This window comes from Puma concolor, chromosome B1, assembly GCF_028749965.1.
Source record: "Puma concolor isolate L17-30 chromosome B1, mPumCon1.1.hap2, whole genome shotgun sequence".
Taxonomy (NCBI): Eukaryota; Metazoa; Chordata; class Mammalia; order Carnivora; family Felidae; genus Puma; species Puma concolor.
The window spans coordinates 151987042-152001275 of NC_141670.1; the positions used below are offsets into that span (position 1 = coordinate 151987042).

The following is a 14234-nucleotide window of genomic DNA, read 5'->3' on the forward strand; positions in this document are numbered from 1 at the left end:
TATAAACATCTATACAGTTGACCCTTGAACAACGCAGAGATTAGGGTTGCTGACCCACTTGTGTTAGTTGAAAATCCACTTAAAACTTTTGACTCCCCAAATATTTAATTACTAATAGCCTACTGTTGACCAGAAGCCTTACTGATAATGTAAACAATTGATTAACATGTATTTTGTATGTTATGTGTATTATATACTGTATTCTTATAATAAAGTAAGCTAGAGAAAAGAAAATGTTAAGAAATTTATAAGGAAGAGAAAATACATTTATGTTATTATGCTATATTTATTGCAAACAAATGTGAGTAAGTGGACCTGCACAGTTCAAACCCTTGTTCTGTGGTGAACTATATATAGCCTTTTGGTTCCAAGGAATGTAGGCAGATCCATTTTTTTCAGAATTGAGAGACCTTCTTTAATGTGGTAAATTATACTGATTTTTGGAAGTTAAATCAACTTTTTAAGTTTTCTGGGATAAATTTGACTTGGTCATAATGTATTAACCTTTTTTGATTTGGTTTGCTGGTATTTGAGGCATTTGCATCTATGTTCATGAACAGTATTGTCTTTTTCTTTTCTCAAAACATTCTTGGAGGGCTTTGGTTTCAGGGTTATGCTAGAGGTTTCATTTGTAGGTAGGATGTGACAAATTGCAATAGGCCACATTCCTGTTGCAACAGCTAGTTAAAAAGAATGAAATGCAAACAAATCATATTTTTAGAGACATGGGAGCTGTGGAAAGAACAAATCTAGATAAAATTCCAAAGAGAGAAGAATCTTGAGAAGATGAGTTGATGATTATTAGTCATTTTTTTCCCTGAGAGTATTAACTAATTTGGGGCAAAAGCTGAGGGTTTTAAGCTGGTCCATACAGAGTGTCTGCCATGGGGAAGCACAGCTTTTTTCAGGTTCCTCTAACCCTTCTTATTAAGATTTCTTGTTTGTAGTTTCTGTTTCCTGCAAGTACCTTTTTGCTTACCTTCGTTGTTTCCTTTTATTTTAGAGCCTTTTGTCAGATGTCCAGTGAATCTTAGTGGTCTCCTTATATTTAAGAGTGGAAACTAAAATGGTGATTGCAAATTCTAGTTGTACAATAAAATTTGTACCTTGGTAGATTTTACTGTGGTATGATCTGTCTGAGCCATGTCATTGTGGATGTCCAGGTGTTAATATCTATAAGTTTTTTTTTTGTTTTTTTTTTTTTTTTAACTTGGTTTGGTAGGTTTTTCTAACAAATCTCTTCTGCTTGGGAGCTTGATTCCAATGACAAATGTTCTCAACCAGGTGTAGCAGAGGGAAGGCACAATTTGAATGCTTCTGCCTAAAATCTCTATTTTTACTGTATTACTGTTACCTTCATCTGTGTCTGAGTCTATAGTCTCTCTGATTCTGAAACTCAAGAGTAAACATCTACTATGCCAGAGTTGGGAGAGGAGAGGCTCTGCAACTCTTGACTACTTCGTATACATACTTTTAACAACTTTACTGTTCGTAGGCCCAACTTGGAGCCTCTCTTAGAGTGGCCTTGCACCTCTAATAAATGATCTTATGGGTTAAACATAAATGTGTTTCCTTCTGCACTTTCTCCACTTTCTGGACTGATTAGTTGCTGCTGATTTGCTTTCTAGCTTAAAGTTCATTGAAATCTCCCATCTACTCCCTTTTCTTTTCTCTTCATACTTCTGGATTTATACATTTTATTTATTTTTTATTTTCTTAAAGAAATATATTTTTTAAATGTTTATTTTAGAGAGAGAGTAGGGGAGGAGCAGAGAGAGGGAGACAGAATCCTAAGCAGGCTCCATGCTGTCAGTGCAAAGCCCAGTGCGGGGGCTCAAACTCATGAGTCATGCGTGAGATCATGACCTGAGCTGAAACCAAGAGTTAGACCCTTAACCGACTGAGCCACACAGGTGCCCTGGGTTTATACAGTTTAAAAAATCCTAATGAGGTTTCAAGAGGAACAGAGACTAGTGAGAGCTTGCTTGTCTTTCTTTATGTAATTGAGTTCTATAATGTATTCACTGAACAGTGCAGGACCTTCTTTACTTATATATCCCCCTATTGGTAGAGTTTTAGGTTGTTTCCATGTATTCATTATTACAGCAGTGTACACCTTTGTTCATGCCTCCTTGTGCACATGTTGTAAATCGAATTTCTCTAGGACATGCATATTTCAAATGAAATTGTTAAATATTGTCTATTTTTTCTGCAAAATGTTTACAAGTTTTGTTTCCTACATGCAGTGTATGAATGAGATTTCCCTTTTCTATATTTTTAAAATGTATGACTTGATATATTTCAAATGTACAAAAGAATATATGTATATAAGGTATTAAAAATAATATAAATGAACACTTATGTACTTATCCTTAGTGTAAGACGTATCAATCAATACTTTTGCAGCATCAATGTTTCCCTTTCTAATCCTGTTCTTCTCCCTCTCCTCCCTGCACAAAGGTAACCACTATCTTGAATTTTATGTTCATCATTCCCATCCTTTATTTTATAGTCAGACTTTTATGCTTCCCACTGGGTCTGCAGAAAGTGCACTTGTTCTTTCTAGCAGTGAAGTGCATATAGTCTTTCTGCCCAGGGAAGCCTTCTGAGGCTTAACCCATTTTTATTGGGGGCTGATTATATTAGGTACCCTCTCCCAACCAACATCCTATACTTCCTGAAGGAAAAAAACAAGTGTTCATTATAAATCACATTTTTATACAGTCTAGGCAGGCTGGCATGGTAGGCACAACCTAATTAGCTGGTAATAGAGGAAATATTCTGAAAGCCAAATTCCCAGCTGTCAGTCAAGGGCCAGCCTTGTAAGCAAGTTCTTTAAATGATCAGGTGTCCTATGTTAACTCCTCTAGTGAGTGAATCTCTAAAATATAGTATATATATATATGCATGTGTGTGTATATATATATGTATATATGCATATGTGTATATACATATATATGTGTGTGTATGTATATGTATATGTGTGTATAGTTTAACATGCCTCTACTTTGAACTTTGTGTAAATAGGATTATAACCTACTTCTGTGGCTTGTTTTTTTTTTGTTGTTGTTAACAATTATTTATTCCTGATGCTGTAATTTATGAATTTCACTGTTGAATGTGTGATATTATATTATAGGTCTATATCATAATTTATCCAGTTTACTGTCAGGATAGGTTTTTGCTGTTCAGAGCAGCATTGTTTCTATGTTAGGATTTATGAAATTTCAACTTTATTAGATAATGCCAAATTGCCAGCTGTTTTATTATTTTCCAATACTTTTTTTTTCCAATTTAAAAACAAATGTATTCAGTCAGAATTGCTAATACAATGGAGTAGATCTAATGTTGTATATCTTTTAGGCTCAGTGCCAGAAATCACATCCAAAGTCAGTTCCAGTTTCTTCAAGGAAGAAAGAAGCCTCTAGGCAGTTCACTGTAGAACCAAGGGACATTGTCAACAGATCAGGTTGGTGGCATTCCCATGGGTGTTATTTGCTTAGACATATTTAAAAGGAAATGCTGAAGGTGTTACCTGTATTGGCTTGAGTGACGGGGTCATGGATTAGCCCAGGCAGAATGGTCAGTGTTTTTGTTTTTGTTTTTTTAAACACGAATGATAAGCTTCTTTTGATTATTTATTTCTTTAGTTTAGTGATAGGAACATTGACTACTATGATCTGGTAAGAGACATTAAGTAAGAATTATTACAGGGACTATAGCTTTAAGAATTTTCAAATAGATTTCTTTTTTTTTTTTCCTGAAAAATTAATATTATCTCACACAGTTTCTGTGGGTCAAAATTGAGAAGCAGCTTAGTTAGATGATTCTAGGTTGAAATCTCTCATTAGGTGGCAGTCAAGATGTTGGCCATGGTTGCAGTCATCAAAAGGCTTGACAGGGGCTATGGGTATGCTTCTAAGATGACTCACTCATGGGCAGGAAGCCTTAATTCCTTCTCACATGGCCCTTCCCATCGGCTTTTGAGCATCCTTTTTTTTTGTTTTTTTTTAAAGGGAGTTATAATTGACATATAACATATTAGCTTCAGGTACCCAACATGATTCAATATTTGTACATACATGGTCAGTGTTCTTTGTCTCTATTCTCCTTTTGTTCATTTTTCTTAATTATTTGTATGTGCTGCAACTTTTTTAAAAGTTTACTTTATTAATGCTTTTCAAATTAGAAGAGTCCTTCTTTTGAGGTAAGCCTCAAAGATTAAAAAAGTGCTACTGATTGTTACTGCCATCATCCTGCTGAGGTAACTTTGGAATGAAAACCTATGTAAATGTGTGTGTGTGTGCTTGCATGTGTGGGTGCATGTGCATGCATGCTTTCAGAAGAGGCTTTACGATTTTCTTTCACACCAGTTTTCTTTTACAGTATAGGCAAGTACCTTTTACCTGATCATTTACTGTTTTATTCTTTTTGCCATTTAGATAGTATTACGTGATCTCATTGTCACTTAGTGTCTATGTCTGTCATCACCACTGAATTTGAGCACTGTTTTTATATATTTACTGGCTATTTGAATTTCCTTTTATCTGAGTTGTCTATTCATATCCTTTGCCTATTAGTTTTTTCTTGTTTATGAGAGGTCTTTGAATTGAGTCTCTCTGCTCTGTTTATCCGTAATTTGTGTGACAGATATTTTTCCAAATGGTCCCTCGGCAGTTAAATATTTTGTTTATAGTATCTTTAACCATATGATGAGTATGATTTTTGGAAAATGTTTATTTTTGAGAGACAGAGAGAACATGTGAGCAGGGAAAGGGGCAGAGAGAGAGGGAGACAGAGGATTTGAAGCAGGCTTTGTGCTGTCAGCTTAGAGCCTGATGCAGGGCTCTAACTCATGAACCATGAGATCATGACCTGAGCTGAAGGCGCACACTTAACTGACTGAGCCACCCAGGTGCCCTGATGAGTACGATTTTTTATTTTAATTGTCAAATGCGTGGTTTTTATAGCTTTTCTTGTTGTGGTATATGTAGTATCCTAGCTTTCATCTTAAGTTTTTATTTAAATTCCAATTAGCATACAGTGTAATACTAGTTTCAGGCATACAATATAGTGATTCAATACTTCCATACAACACCAGGTGCTCATCACAAGTGCACTCTTTTTTTTTTTATCGTTTTATTTATTTTTAAGGCAGAGAGAGACAGGGCATGAGCAGGGGAGGGGCAAACAGAGAGCAAGACATAGAATTGGAAGCAGGCTCCAGGCTCTGAGCTGTCAGCACAGAGCCTGACGCGGGGCTCGAACTCACAGACCGCGAGATCATGACCTGAGCCAAAGTCGGATGCTTAACTGACTGAGCCACCCACGCACCCCGCAAGTGCACTCCTTAACCCCCATCACCTCTTTCACCCATTCCCCCACCCACCACCATCCTTCTGGAAACCATTGCTTTGTTGTTTATAGTTAAGAGTCTGCTGGGGCGCCTGGGTGTCTCAGTTGGTTACGCATCCAACTTTGGCTCAGGTCACAATCTCACGATTCTTGAGTTTGGGCCTTGTGTGGGGTTCTGCGCTGACAGGGTGGAGCCTGCTTGGATTCTCTGTCTCCCTGTCTCTCTCTGCCCCTCCTTCACACACACACTGTCTCTAAAATAAATAAATAAACATTAAAAAAAGTCTGTTTCTTGGTTTTTCCTCCCCCACCCCATTTCATTTGTTTCTTAAATTTCACATATGAGTGAAATCATATGGTATTTGTCTTTCTCTGACTGATTTGTTTCACTTAGCATTATACCATCTAGATCTATACATTACCACATTTTGTTTTATTCATTTATCCATTGGTGGACATTTGGGTGGTTTCCGCTTCTTGTCTGTTTTGAATAATGCTGCTGTGAATGTAAGTATACAAATATCTCTTGTAGTATCTGCTTTCAGTTCTTTTGGATACATACCCAACAAAGGAATTATTGAGTCATACAGCAATAATATTTTTAATTTTTTGAGGAGCCACTAAACTTTTCTGTAGTGGCCGTATCATTTTACATTCCTACCAGCAGTGCATAAGGGTTCTGATTTCTCTACATCTTCACCAACACATGTTATTTTCTGTGCGTGTGTGTGTTTTGTACTAGTAGCCATCCTAATGGTGTGAAGTAGTATGTCATTGTGATTTTGACTTGTTCATCATTGTCACTAGGGAATTTTAAATTAAAATAATAATTAGATACCACTACATACCTATAAGAATAGCTAAAATCTAAAAAAAACTATTTTTTTTTTGTAACTCATTTCTTTGAGAGTTTTGGTCTTTTGTTCAGGAGAATTTATAACTAATTGTTAAGACATTTTTATGATGGATGCTTTAAAATTCTTATTAAATAGTTCCAGCATTTGATTCATCTTGTCCATATGTGTCCACTGATGATATTTTTCTTATTCAGGTTATGTTTTTTTGGGTTTTGTATAATGAGTCATTTTGATTATATTCTTGACATTTTGGTTATTATTTTAATAGACTCTTGATTGTATTTAAATCATTTCTTATATAGCACATAGTTGCCTTGTTTTGGTTTATTGTGTAGGTTCTTGCCTACTTTTGGGGGTTTTATTTCTAGTGACAATTAAGTGTTAGAGTCCTAAGCAGTGGTGTTTTGGTCTGTTTGATTTTCTGATGCTGCTGAGATTCCAGGTCAGTTCTTGCTGGTGCTGTGTCAAGTGAATGGAAGGTGCTTTCCTTGGTACCCCATGTCCTCATTCACTCACGTGGGGGCTGGGGTCAGAAGCTGTTGGGATTGGATCTCCTTAAATTTGAGACAGGTGGAGGACAGGATGGGGGTGTAGGATTCTTTTATGTTTTTCCTGCCATAGTTTAGACTGTCCATTGGTGCCCTTGTTGTGAAGCAAGGCCTGGGGTGTACTAACTGTGGTTCAGAATGTCACCTTGGTCTGGGAAGCAGTGGTTGGGAAGGTAAAAGGCTTTAGTATTCTGCAGCTCTTTGTGGATCATACAGCCTGCTATTCTTGATTGTTAACTGGAGACTAGGTTGGTCCAGGCACAGGGTTAGTCCAGTACTTTGCTCCTCTGCTACTGCTGTCGTATGGAACTTATGGAGTGGGGCCTGAGTCTTTGCTGCTCTGACACTGCCACTGCAGAATGGAGTAGTTAGTGGCCCAAGTTGTGGAATGGGCGTTGGGGTTCCCCATTAGGTCTTTGTTGTGTTTCCTTTCTGCAAGTCTATTGGCCAGAGAATGTAGGCTGTTTTTTCTCCTATGCCTACTGGTGGTTCTGGATCACAGGAATCTCTAGATTCCTAGAATCTAGATTAAAGAATCTCTAGATTAAAAGAAAACCCAAGGGATTCATCATATTGTCTTTGGTGGCTTAAGGCTTGAGGTTCCTAGCAAATACTCCTTTTCCCTTCCAGCTTTCAGAGTTCTCTTATTGTTTCATGGGTAATTACCAGGGAATTTAGAGGGAAAAGCAGGGAAAGCTGAGTATGCTGTCTTGTTCCGTAAATCTTCCAAAAGCCCTTTTTTGATTGTATTTAAAATTTTTAATATTTGTTTGTTAAGGATATAAATCAATATGAATACTCCCCAGCAGTTCTACTTTTTTTGACATTTGGAGGCATACGGCTAAGAGAATAGAGTGTGTGTGTGTGTATAAATATATAAAGGTATGTGTATATATGTATCTATATGTATACAAATATTATGTATAAAGAATATATTTTATGTATATCTTTATATATGTACATATAATTTTTTATGTATCTCTATACATATCTGTTATGTCTCTATATGTGTATGTATATGTACACATGTGGTCATTTAGCTGCCCTAGTTTTTACTGCTTATTTTTTTAAAGTTTATTTATTTATTTTGAGAGAGAGAGAGAGCATGAGCAAGTGGGGGAGGGGTAGAGAGAGAGTGAGAGAGAGAGAATCCCAAGCAGGCTCCACGATGTCTGCCCAGAGGCTGATGCAGGGCTGTATCCCACAAACCGTGAGATCATGACCTGAGCCAAAATCAAGAGTCAGACGTTTAACCAACTGAGCCACCCAGGCATCCCCACTAAATTTACTGACCTAAAGATCAAATGTCATAATTCTCTAAGATTACTTTATTATTTTAGCTGTGTATAGATTTATTCAAATCTTGAGTAAACTGACTTTCTATAGAATTGTGAATTTCTGTTGAGAATTTTTGTCATTTCAAAACTTCAGAGCATGGATCAAATACATCTTCACATTCGTTAATTTCATAAATTAGAACTTTTAAAGCACTTGCATATTTTAATCATAGATCTTTGATTATAAACTTAATGAACTGCGAGTCTTTTGAAAACTCATTTCTAACTTGCTGAATTTTAAAAAGCACATTTGGCTCTAATATTATTATTTTTTGATATCTTTGTGTAATTTTCTTCTAGTTCAGGACCATGAAGTTCATCAGCAAATTTTGGCAACTGATGTTGGTTCTAAAAATACACCTGACTCAAGAAAAATGTCAAGTGAAAAACTAAAAGGTCATCACGGTGGAGTTGATGAAGAATTTTACTTATCTGTTGGTTCACCTTTCGTTCTTTTGGACGCAAAAACATGTGTATCTCAAAGTGCTGTCTCATCTATTGCCCAAAACAGAAAGACCTACACTTCTGAAAAGTCAGTAAATACATTGTCTTCAAGTACAGAGATTTCTCTTAAAACCAGAAAAAGGTGAATTTTTATTTACTTAAGTAATAGTGATCCTGTTTAAAAAATTTTTACCTTTTATATTAAAGAGTAAGTAATTTGGTCTTTTTTGTATTTTATAGTAAGTATTGAGGAATATTAACATACTAGGAAAAGAGCATAACATATTTCAGTTTATATTTAATAATAGGAAAGCTTACAGTATATTTCAGAGAAGTTTGTGGGTAAACTTTTCTGTGGAAAAAAAGTATTTTCTTCTAATGATAAATTTTCTATAACTCCTAAGAGTATTTTCTCTATGTTATTTGTAATTACAAGGATAGGTGTGTCTCAGGTCATTTCTAGGGTAACAAAGGATAAGTAAGTATTTTGAGGATAAGTTGTGGTAAACCCATGTCTATTTCTTGGGGTTTGCATTTTGGCCTTTGAGAAGAAAAGTAGATCATTCAAAGTCCTTTGCTGTTGGGTCCTTTGCAGTGAGTGTAACTAATATCTGTCTGGTGTCTTGTGTTATTCTTGGAGCCAAGAAGTTAAGTACATTCTAAGATTTTGCTATTCAAAATGTGGTCTACGGCTCAGTATCTAGAGCAATGCATTATCTGGAAACTTGTTAAAAATGCAGAATTTCAAACCCTCTCTAGTCCTGATGAATAAGAATCTACATTTTAAACTCTTCAGATGATTCAAAATTTTAGTGTTTGAGAACTAGTGCTCTAAGCTATAGATTTTCTTGGCCTGTTCTCTTACTTTTTCCCATGGACTAATAAGGAATTTAATTTTCCTGGGCACTTGCCTTATATATTTTAAGAGGTTATAAATCAGCACTTACAGATTTTAAATAAAGGTCTAGTAGAAAATTTTGTAAGCGGTCTGTGTTCTTAACTGAAAGGTAATTCAGGAAAACTCCTAACTGAACAAACTTTGACAGTCTTCACCTTGCCGTCCTTTTACCTTTTAGGTTAAATTTTGAAGATAAAAATGTTTCGAAGAAAGTAGAAATACCAAATGAATTATCAGAAACAGAGGATAAAGTATCAGAAGAACCACAAGAGAGGAAATCGTCAAGAACATCTCAGAAAAGAGTACAAGATTCAGAATATGAAGTTCAACCACAAACTAAAAAGAGTTTTTCAGCACTGTTTTTAGAAACTGTAAAAAGAAAAAGTGAATCCAGGTGAGTTATTAAGAAACTGTCCTTTGAGATGTTTGGTTTTATATTCTGTGAACAGTGTCATGGATTCTTAATGCTATTTAACTAGAAGTTAATCTTAATTGGTACAAATTTTAATTGAAATTGTGCCCAACCCATAAGGAGTGTGTAGTTTCTTACCAGCAAATGACCTCCAAAACCATCATTTAATAAATACTAAGTTAACTGTGAAAGAAAATAAGTTTATTCAGCTTTCATTTCTTTTGCCCATTAGCTCACTCTTTTCTCTTTCCTTTTCTTTTCTTTTCTTTTCTTTTCTTTTCTTTTCTTTTCTTTTCTTTTCTTTTCTTTTCTCTTTTCTTTGAGTTTATTTATTTATTAATTTATTTTGAGAGAGAGGGTGGGAATCCTCAGCAGGCTCCACTCTGTCAGTGCAGAGCCCAGTGTGGGGCTCTGTCCCATGAACTGTGAGATCATGATCTGAGTCTAGATCAACAGTCGGATGTTTAACCAACTGAGCAACCCAGGTGCCCCATATTAGCACTTTCTAGTTTGTATGATATCACAGAATGAAGATAGTATTTAGAAATAGAATTATGTCATGGTATATTTCACTATTACAGGTTTTAAGTCTTTTTTCCTTTTCTTCTGCTTGTGTTAATAAATGTATAGTCCTAAAATAAATTTTAATCTGTTCTTGCCTATTTAAAAACCTTCAGAGGTTTTTAACTGATTCTTAACTGTGATTCAGTGATTCTTAACTGTGGCTGCACAGTAGAGTTAACTAGAATTAATGGCAGCTAGGGTTGAGAACTACTGGCTTATATAAACTTCAGATTTACTAGCTGGTGTTTACAGCCTTTACTCTCCCTAGTTAGCTCTTTTTGCCAGCTTGGTCATGCACATTTGCATTTGTCCCTGTATTGGCATACCATTTTCCCTTGTCATGTGCCAGTCTCCTTCTCTCCTGGTGACATCTGCTTCTTACTTCATGGATGGCTGTCTTCTTACTGTAACCTTATATGGCAGAAGGTGACAATGGGGCTGTCTGAGGCTTGCTTCTTTTATGAGAGTATTACTTCCATTCATAAGTGTTCTGTTGTCATAAAGGCCCCACCCCCAAATACCATCCCAATGGGGATTAGGTTTCAGTTTATGAATTTTGGAAGTATACAAACATTCAGTCTGAGCAGGTATCAATGTTGTGCCTAAGCATATCTTCAGTTTGAATGATCTTGATATTATGGAAGTCCCTTGAAGTGGAATAGAGGAGCAGATATAGAGAATTCTTACTGGCTGGTTTGGGAAATCTTAATTTTTAAGTTCTTAGCATTACTTCTATATATTATGAAAAATGAATAGATATTATGAGTTATATACAATAAAACAAATCAAATCTGTAACAGATTGGCTATTTCTTTTTAACGTTTATTATTTTTGAGACAGAGAGAAAGCATGAACGGGGGAGGGTCAGAGAGAAAGGGAGACCACAGAATCTGAAACAGGCTCCAGGCTTTGAGCTGTCAGCACAGAGCCCGATGCGGCGCTCGAACTCACGGACTGCGAGATCATGACCTGAGCTGAAGTTGGACGCTTAACCAACTGAGCCACCCAGATTGGCCTACCCAGTTGAGCCACCCAATAGGCCCCCAGATTGCCTATTTCTTTAAATGTTGAAAACTAACATTTCTATTTCTGTTTCATTCATTGTGGTCTTCTATTTATATTGACTTTGTTTTTCATTAGATTTCTAAAATTTTCTAGTTGCATAAACTTGCTAAAGCTCTACCTATTAGAAGATAGTATGTTTCTTAGTATGTATATTTAGAAGATTTACATTATTAGATTTATCACAGATTTGAGATTAGAGAAATAGAGAAGGCATTTTCATTTCATAATCTTTTTGTATATCTTATTAATGAAAAGACAGAAAAAACAGACATAGTAATCTAAGTCTTCCATTCTAGCTTTGCTTCTTTTATGTGTAAGAATGGTTAAGCATCCTTACTCAAGTGAAAAAGGCAGAAACAGGAGTGCATGTGCTAGCTTTGGAGTTTGGATGTTTACCCTAAGTTTTTATTTATGCATGTCGCACTTCAGTACCTGGTTTGCTTGAGGCTGTTGCTTTAAAAAGGAAGGAAATGCAAAAGAGTACCATCAGATTACTATTCCTTTGAATAATTCCTTCATTCTCCAGAAAGCTTTCTCGACTAATTGGAAAAGATGCTGTTTAATCCCAATTGTTCACCTTTCTAGATACATTACATTTATTTCTGTACCATGATTACAATGTTAAATTTGAAAATGTGTGAATTATTCAAACTTGGAGTGAATTTTTACGTAATATAATTTAATGTAAAATTTACTAGTGTTTTCTTAGAGTATTAGATTTGAAGGTGTCTTGGAAATAATCTTGTTTCGGATGTGAAGAAATCTGGGCCCTAAGAGATCTGTATACATCTATACAAACATATAATTAGTATAACATTATATATAATAACAGCATGCATTTGGGACTGTCAGTCAGTGTATCTGAGCTATATTTTTTTTTTTTTATTTTTTTTTAAATTTTTTTTTTTCAACGTTTATTTATTTTTGGGACAGAGAGAGACAGAGCATGAACGGGGGAGGGGCAGAGAGAGAGGGAGACACAGAATCGGAAACAGGCTCCAGGCTCTGAGCCATCAGCCCAGAGCCCTACGCGGGGCTCGAACTCACGGACCGCGAGATCGTGACCTGGCTGAAGTCGGACGCTTAACCGACTGCGCCACCCAGGCGCCCCATATCTGAGCTATATTTAACACATTTCTGGGTTTCAACTTTTTGATTGATATATATATATATATATATATATATATATATATATATATATAATGAGACATTAAATTAGTTGATGTCTAGGCTCTCTTGCAGCTCTAAATTTTCTTTGATCTCATTAGTATTATAAATGAGTATAATCAGGTATTATAGAAATGTAAAAGGAGAGGGATTTTCAAGGGTAAGGGAAAATTGAGATGTGAACTGTTCTTTAAAAGATACATAGATTTTATTCCTACACAGATTATTTTACTTTTTTCCAGAAAGCAAAGGTAAAAACTTTCTTTTTTGAGTTATTATTTATTGTAACATTCTGTTTTAGTCCTGTTGTTAGGCATATAGCAACTGCTCCACCTCATTCATCTCCCTCAAATGATCTAAAGTTGTTAGAGGATGAATTTATAATTGATGAATCAGAAAGAAGTTTTGCCAGTACATCTTGGATTACTATACCCAGAAGGGCGGGGCCTCTGAAACAATGCACAGTAACCCCTGCAGAGAACACTGCACTCCTTCAAAGTAAAAAGTCAAAAGAAAAACATCACAGTGTATCAACTGCAGATTTGACAAGTGACAAACGTTCTGGCAAAGCTCACCCAGTAGGGAGATCTCAGCCCTCTGAACAAAAAGGAGTGAATAAGGGTTGTGCTTTGTCAAATGAAATGGAAAATCATTGTAGATCTACAAAATATGAATTGTATTATGAGAATGCAGAGAAATCATCTGGAAACAGAAGGACTATAAGACAAAAACAGAGAAGAAAATTTAAGGCCAATGTACTTGAAGAACAGGTTGATACAGAACAATCTAAAGATAAAAATACAAATATGTCACATATCACCCAAGATAAGTTACAAAGAAATTCAGACAGAAATATGGAAGAGTGTGAAGATATGATAAATGTTGCTGTTTCCAAAAAACAGGTGCTGCCCCGAGGTAAGTGTTTTATATTAAGTATAACTATGAACATTATTCTACTGCTTTATGTTTTTATACTATTTCTATTTAGCTTTGGAAAGTAGGCAAAGTAAACCTAAATCTGTAGGCTCTTTTCTAGAATGTCTATTTTACATATAATTCAATTCTGAGTCACTTGAGTTTTGTGTAGCTTCTAAGATGGCGCACATGTAAAGGAAGAAGTGAAGGGGAAAGGCCCGTAAATCAGGTGGTTACCAGAATATGAATAAGACAGCATCATGTATTCTTAGAGGTTTATTAAAATATAAACTGGGGAAAAAAACCCAGGGTAGTATGGGAGTATTTCTTATAGGATAAAACATTATACTCTTTTATATCATTTTAGTATTCATCTATACTCATTTATCTAATATTCACTCAATTGCCAGACACTGTATTAGACACTGAAATTACAAAGATTATTAAGACACAATTATTGCCATTAAAAAAAATCAATCCAGTAGTATCTGTAGACCAACAGGTATGCCTGTACATTTACAGGACAATAATGGAATCACACAGAACAGTTATCTAACTAATAGCTCAATAGGTCTTTTTATCTTGGATCACTATATTATTTATCATCCAAACTGGGACACTTGAGAATGAGAGGAATGTCAGGACAGGAAAGCATAAACTGGGATTCTCTCA

At 35.5% G+C, this 14234-nt stretch overlaps 1 protein-coding gene across 4 annotated transcripts in view; it reads left to right on the forward strand.

Annotated features, from left to right (window-relative positions):
• CENPC (centromere protein C) overlaps positions 1 to 14234 on the forward strand; it is an 80295-nt gene that overhangs the window by 10643 nt on the left and 55418 nt on the right. For all 4 annotated transcript variants that reach the window (XR_015250423.1, XM_086704918.1, XM_086704920.1 and 1 more), the window contains exons 5-8: positions 3364 to 3469; positions 8398 to 8683; positions 9618 to 9833; positions 12949 to 13562. Coding sequence is in view for 3 of the 4 variants with exons in the window: in XM_086704918.1 (XP_086561044.1) it covers positions 3364 to 3469; positions 8398 to 8683; positions 9618 to 9833; positions 12949 to 13562 (1222 nt within the window). In the remaining variant the exon portion in view is untranslated. The remainder of the gene's footprint in view (positions 1 to 3363; positions 3470 to 8397; positions 8684 to 9617; positions 9834 to 12948; positions 13563 to 14234) is intronic.